The following is a 7,600-nucleotide window of genomic DNA, read 5'->3' as shown; positions in this document are numbered from 1 at the left end:
AGTCAGTTTGTTCCACAGTTACTGGAGTCAGTTTGTTCCACAGTTACTGGAGTCAGTTTGTTCCACAGTTACTGGAGTCAGTTTGTTCCACAGTTACTGGAGTCAGTTTGTTCCACAGTTACTGGAGTCAGTTTGTTCCACAGTTACTGGAGTCAGTTTGTTCCACAGTTACTGGAGTCAGTTCGTTCCACAATTACTGGAGTCAGTTTGTTCCACAGTTACTGGAGTCAGTTTGTTCCACAGTTACTGGAGTCAGTTCGTTCCACAGTTACTGGAGTCAGTTTGTTCCACAGTTACTGGAGTCAGTTCGTTCCACAGTTACTGGAGTCAGTTTGTTCCACAGTTACTGGAGTCAGTTTATCCCACTGGAATTCGTAAGTCTAATACGGGAGTTTCGTCGTGAATAGAGAGTGAAGAAAAATTCCGGGGAGGGTCAATTTCAACCTGGTTGGAAAACTGAACAGGGCCTGGGGTTCGACCGGAACTGGAAGTGGTTGTTTCCGCAGTGATCTCCGCTCTACACGATCCAGGTCTAACATCACACGCTAAAGTTCTTGGTGAAGGTCGGGGGAGCTTCCGTGGAAAATTAGATGCTCAGATATGGCCTCAGAATGATTACCATTGGCGTCATGAAGGTCTTCATAGAATTAATATATTTGACATGCATGTATTATGTTATGATGGACGCACTATGATAGGCCTATAGCACTTGAACCTAGGTCTGAACTGTAGCGACCGTGCTCATATTGCGTGGTCGACCATTTCCGGACCGCAGTTCCGACTAACGGACATTCGGTTTCATTTAGATCGACTATAGTCGACTAACTCCGATAACCGAAGTTTGCCCTGGGCTTCGGAACTATGGTCCCCGGGATTGAGCGCGGTCGCTGAAGTGCCGATCCATTTCCAAGATGGCCGACACTGTGGAATACATTACGACCGAACTATAGTGCGTTCGGTTATTAGTTCCGACCACTAGTCGACTATAGCTACGAAAACCGAAGTTGACCCCGGGCCAAATTCGGTTTTCGTATCTAGTCGACTAGTGGTCGGGACTAATAGCGGAATTCGCTTGATTTTCGAACTATTTCCGGAATATAGTTTCGACTAACGGGCATTCGGTTTCGTTTAGTTCGACTTTAGTCGACTAACTCGGATAACCGAAGTTGACTCAGGGCTGTACCATAACGCATTTATAAACACATGCGCGGGAGGGGTCTACAAACAGTCTCCCACGGGAGAAAAGTTCATTAATGTTATTCAACTCCGTGTTTGTCACGCGACACACACAGGGCCCGCACACAGGAATATTTGACACGTGTTTGACACGGGAATTATTAGTTCCACGATGATGCATACGACTCCCGCGTCTGAGTTACACTGCCGTGAAATATAGTAGTCGACAGACTGAGAACTACTTGTACCACTTAGTACGAAACGTTTAATATAACGCCTGTCATTCTCAATATATTCCCCGCTAATAGTGTACGGCGCGTAACTCTCTACTGATTGGATATTGTTTATATTTCCGAGCCTTAAATGACGTTAGTCGTTGAAGAAAGAGCGACAATTACGAGGAAAAACTAAGATAGTTATAGCTCAATTCGATCAGCCATTTTCAGAACTAAGAGAGTAGTGACGTTTAGACTCGATTCTATGAGCCATTTTCAAAATTAAGAGAGTAGTGACGTTTAAACTCAATTCTATGAGCCATTTTCACAACAACTAAGATAGTAGTGACGTAGACTCAATACTATCAGCCATTTTAAAAAACTAAGAGAGTAGTGACGTTAAGATTCGATTCTTCCAGCCATTTTTTAAAAACTAAGACAGTAGTGACGTTTAGACTCAATTCTATGAGCCATTTTCAAAACTAAGAGAGTAGTGACGTTTAGACTCAATTCTGTGAGCCATTTTCAAAAACTAAGAGAGTAGTGACGTTTATACTAAATTTTTAATTTATGAGCCATTTTCATAACTAAGAGAGTAGTGCGGACATCGTGACATCGAGGAAGGCTATATTTCTTTCTGATTTTTCGTGCCTTGGTCGAGTCTCGATGCCATCAGGCATTCTGACGAAGGCAGTGTAATCGGCCTGGTGTCATTTTGTACCGTCACCTCTGCGCTAGGTGAACCGAACTCGGTGAATCTAAATTCATTAGCTTTTTTAACACAGATGTAGATCATGCTTGCAGGCGCTGGTAGGGAGCGGGTGTTAATAGAATTATCCAGATTAGAATAAGTTTTCTTTCGAGATAGGCGCGTAATGCGAGTAAGCGGTGTACACTGGAGCAGCTTACCAGCCGTCTGCTGGGCATATTCATGAGATTATTATCCAATCAGAAACTAATACATCATTTCAAACTAATTCACCTGACATCGAAATGCGACCAGTCTGAAAATTGCTCCCAGCATTCAACGAAAATTATCCCCATACTCGCGCGCCAGACTGTCACACGAAAAGTGGCCCCGAAAAAGAACTGTCAAATTAAACCCACACAAACTTGTGGAACTTGGTCCAGACACTAATTGAACACACAAAAAATTGTGGAACTGGGTCCAGACACTAATTAAACCCACATTAACTGTGGAACTTGGTCCAGACACTAATTAAACACACACAAACTGTGGAAATTGGTCCAGACACTTATTAAACACACACAACTGTGGAACTGGATCTATGTGTCAAAATAAACCCATCGAACTGTAGAACTGGGTACAGGGTACTACTGTACAGAGTAGAGCTGGGTAATTACAGGGTAAATCACACAAAACTGACGAACAGGGAAATTAAAGCCACGCAACTGTGGAACTGGGTTTAGAGTCATATTGAACGCATCGTTGTAGAACTTTGTTCGAGCGAAATTAAAACCATACAACTGTAGCTGAATCCATAGACAAATCCATACCAAGTTCCACGGTTTGAGATGAGATTATTTCAATTCCCACTATCATATCTAGAGTCAAATCAAACCCACGCAACCTCGTAGCTGAGTCTTGCATCCTGGTGGTTCACAAAAAAAAACTGTCAATTCCAAAATCAATTTCAGATTTAAATCGTAATGGATGGTAACCGGGTCTCAACAGGAGACAACGATTTGGTCTCGAATCGAGACACGTCATCCCATTTTCCGAAGTGTTTTAAGTGTCGGTGCTTGTCGCGCGCATCAGGAAGGTTCCAAATAACTATCCATGGTCAATAATAAATCCTGTTCGGACGAGGGGATCTTTTCTTGGACCGAAATTTCGAAGCTCGAAAACATGAAATGTCGATTATGAAAATAAACCGGGGTTGAAGCCGTCGATATTATGAAGTTTTGTTCCATCAACTCTTTCGCCGATTATTTCAAGAATTGCTTTCGAGCGAATCTGAATCGTTGGATATTTCGCGCTGTTCCACTCGCAATCAGCATCGATTAGATTCGTGAGTAAAGACGACAACGGTCGAGTTTCTCGAAAAGATGAAATTCCTGACATGGTGAAAAAAGTTTTTTTTTTCGTTGGATGGAAATGTTTTTCGAGGGAACCAAATAAGAATAAATTTTTCCCCGTGTCACCTCGGAGGGGGGGGGGGTGGTGGTTTCTTAAAGATAAATTGAATCATTGAAGAAATCGACTGGTTTTACAGATTTTCATAAAAAATGATTAAATCTTTTAAATCTAATCATCAAATCGATGAAAAAAAACACGCAATCGATTTGGGATGATTTGAAGACTATTTGGGATGATTTGCCGAACTATGTCAAACGGAAACGCCTTTCGCATCGTGCTATTATGACGCATCGGTAATATATAGAAAATTACACCAACGCGACTATTGAATAATAGATTTTAAAAGTAGCTGATTTATTAAAGCGTTGTTACATGAGCGGGGCCTGGATGAGAGGCAAGACTCGTGTGAAAACTCAATATGCATTAAATAGAGCGCGAATATCATTTGAAGTGAGGAAATTCGAGAAAATAATATCCCGAGGTTGTTATATATTCAAATCGGCGTAGAACAAATAGGTATCAACTCGAAAAATCGAACCGGCGCCTCCGCTTTCGAATATAACGCGTTTAAATGTGAAATTATATATATTTAGATTCGCGCGAATAACGGCTTAGAAAGTACCAGTCTAAAACAGTCAAGATTTCGTAATTCGAAGCGGATGAAGAGTTTTATATAAGCGCCACAATCGGAAATGATGTGAGATTGGTTTCGATAGACAAGTGGCAGTCCAATATGTTACCTTGTTGCTATATTTTGTAATGTTATAACTGTACAATAAATCAGTTTTTGAAAATGGCTCATAGATTTGAGTCGAAACGTCAAACTATCAGATAGTTTTTCCTCTTTTTCTTTTATTGTGGGGTTTTTGTCGACTAATGATGTGAGATATTTAAATCAATTGTGACGGATCATTATTTGAGTGATATCATATAATTTCTACTTCACATATTGGTAAAATGACCCAATGATGAGTCGGAGAAGACATTTTTGAAATATCATTCAACACTTTGACTGTGAGACTAATTATAAAATAATTACTCTTAAAAGCAGTTAAAAAGATCGGCAATCATCGGTAATCTTCGGCTGTGACGTCACGTAATGAACGGTTGATGTTAGTAAAAAGAATGAATCCGTGAATTTTCGGTTTTTCTCCAAAAACCGTAACCAAGGCAACGTTTTCATTCCTTAAAAATGGTTTTCAGAGAATTCACGGAAAAGATTTAAACTTTTCGGCCTGCTGATTGTGCTGGTTGCACCAACCACTAGAAATAAATACAAAGGTTACCTGATATTGTCTGCAGATGATCAGGGCTATAATCACACCGATCGCCGTAGTACCACCTGACAAATTACACGCCATTTTCCGCATCTGTTTATTCTACCACGTTCGTTTCTAGAATCTAGTGATTTGGTCCATGCTGCTGGCGCTGCTGCTGCTGCTGCTGTTGCTGCTGCTGCAGCTGTATGAAGATCCGAAGTTTTAACTGAAATAAGAAGAAAACGAAAATTTCCATTTAGAAAAAGCATCAAATTAAATCAATTTCATGGGAGTTTTTACGCATTTCTAATGAATCCAGGTGGAATTCCAACTGGTGTATCGAATTCAGCCGATTAACGACGAACAGCCAGGATGCATTTGAGCGTAATTTTCGAATCTAATTTTTTTGCCGTCGTCTGGAGAGTGTTACGTCATCGTTCGGCTGATTCTAACGTCTGCTTGTAGCAAAAAGTTCAGAACGTCGGTCAAAGTCTAAACTGACCTAGAATCGAGGAAGTGAGTTGAATTAAACTCGCACAACTTTGTAGAAGATCCAGGGTCAACTAAATCCCAACCACTGTGGAACTGGGATCAGAGACAAATTAAACCCACACAACTGTGGAACTGGATTCAGAGTCAAATTAAACCCACACAACTGTGGAACTGGGTGCAGAGTCACATTGAACCTATACAACTGGGATCGGAACTAGATTAAACCCACACAACTGTGGAACTGGGTGCAGCGTCAAATTATACCCACACAACTGTGGAACTGGATCCCGTGTCAAATTAAACCCACACAACTGTGGAACTGGTTGCAGCGTCAAACTATACCCACACAACTGTGGAACTGGATCCAGTGTCAAATTAAACCCACACAGCTGTGTAACTGGGTCCAGAGTCAAATTATACCCACGCATCTGTGGAGCTGGATTCAGAGTTAAATTAAACCCACACAACAAAAAGGGATGCAAAGTTACTGAGGTATATGATGCCTTGTAGTCCAGTAATTGGTATAAACCATTATCGATAGATTTATCCGAGTTTACAGAGCAATCTAAACGTCTGCTATATCTACCGGAAGTTGTCAAACTTCCGCATATTGTCCCGTTAATCGTGTATACATATTTTCCGTATCTCTCCAATCAAAAACAATCGCAATGAAAGGGAAAAGAAATCGTCCGGCTTTGTGTAACTTCATTAGCGGAGGACGATCTAAACCAGAGTTTGTCATCGTCGACTGAGTAACGAACCGTGTATTTTTAGAAATAATTGCCCACGCAATGGCGGTCGGTTACTCCGGCAAACGACAAGCGGAATCGCACGCACATCCGCACGCACAATCACGCATAACCAACGTCGTCAATGGCGTGCGTACAAATTGTTGCAGCTCATGGATTTTCCGGATATTGCAAATGTGCAAAAAGGCGATATTTTTGTTTCTGGTCGCTGTCGCGCGTGGTTTGTATCTCGCCGACTCAAAGGCATTTATCATCAAACCGACGCAGCGTTTAATGTTATCGGATTTTGTTTTCGCAGGTTGAACGTCGTATAAAGTGCGCCTGGGATATTCATGGTCTGAAGGCACGAAAGACATTTATCTGTCTGTCGTCGACAAACTGTGGAACTGGGTCGGAGAATTCTGGATTAATGCCACATAACTATGGAACTGGAACCTGGGACAAATTTAACACACACGATTGTGGAACTGGATTCACAGTCAAATCGAACCCACACAGAATTGTAGAACTGGGTTCAGAGTCAAATTAAACCCGCACAACTGTGGAACTCGGTTCAGAGTCAAATTAAAGTCACACAACTGTGGTACTGGATTCAGAGTCAAATTGAACCCACACAACTGTGGAACTGGGTTCAGAGTCAAATTAAAGTCACACAACTGTGGTACTGGATTCAGAGTCAAATTAAACCCACACAACTGTAGAACTGGGTTCAGAGTCAAATTAAAGTCACACAACTGTGGTACTGGGTTCAGAGTCAAATCGAACCCACACACAACTGTAGAACTGGGTTTAGAGTCAAATTAAACCCACACAACTGTGGTACTCGGTTCAGAGTCAAATTAAACCCACACACAACTGTAGAACTGGGTTCAGAGTCAAATTAAACCCACACAACTGTGGTACTGGGTTCAGAGTCAAATCGAACCCACACACAACTGTAGAACTGGGTTTAGAGTCAAATTAAACCCACACAACTGTGGTACTCGGTTCAGAGTCAAATTAAACCCACACACAACTGTAGAACTGGGTTCAGAGTCAAATTAAACCCACACACAACTGTAGAACTGGGTTCAGAGTCAAATTAAACCCACACACAACTGTAGAACTGGGTTCAGAGTCAAATTAAACCCACACACAACTGTAGAACTGGGTTCAGAGTCAAATTAAACCCACACAGAACTGTAGAACTGGGTTCAGATTCAAATTAAACCCACACGACTGTGGAGCAGGTTCCAGAATCGAATTGGGAAATCGAAACTGTTTTAGTAGGGTTTAACGTAGTACAGAATCTAGGCACTCGATTCTGTAGCGATCAGTATAATGAATATTCATTCGAATATTACGTGATATGGAACCGTTTCAGCAACATTTCTCAAAAGCAAAAAGCGTCGTAAATTTAAATATACGTCGACGATATTACACAATAATTACATCGTCGCAATTTGATTTATAAAAATGTTCAGCGGCGAGAGATTTAGATCCGTCTGAGTTTGTAGAATATTACGGGTAATTTGCGATGTCGATTCATCGGTAATAGACCGGCGAGTGTGACACGTGACCAAACCGCAGCAGACGAACGGAAGGAAGCAGAAATTGCTATTTGTCGCT

At 41.4% G+C, this 7,600-nt stretch overlaps 1 protein-coding gene across 1 annotated transcript in view; it reads right to left on the bottom strand.

Moving 5' to 3' along the window:
* Positions 1-4,853, bottom strand: part of LOC141911608 (calcitonin gene-related peptide type 1 receptor-like) — a 42,159-nt gene extending 37,306 nt beyond the window's left edge. Inside the window, exon 1 of the mRNA XM_074802595.1 lies at positions 4,779-4,853. Coding sequence (XP_074658696.1) covers positions 4,779-4,853 — 75 coding nt within the window. The remainder of the gene's footprint in view (positions 1-4,778) is intronic.
* Positions 4,854-7,600: the final 2,747 nt, after the last annotated feature.

This window comes from Tubulanus polymorphus, chromosome 10 (assembly GCF_964204645.1).
Source record: "Tubulanus polymorphus chromosome 10, tnTubPoly1.2, whole genome shotgun sequence".
Classification (NCBI taxonomy): Eukaryota; Metazoa; Nemertea; class Palaeonemertea; order Tubulaniformes; family Tubulanidae; genus Tubulanus; species Tubulanus polymorphus.
Note: the sequence above shows the minus strand (reverse complement) of the source record. Positions and strands in the feature narration are given on the sequence as shown.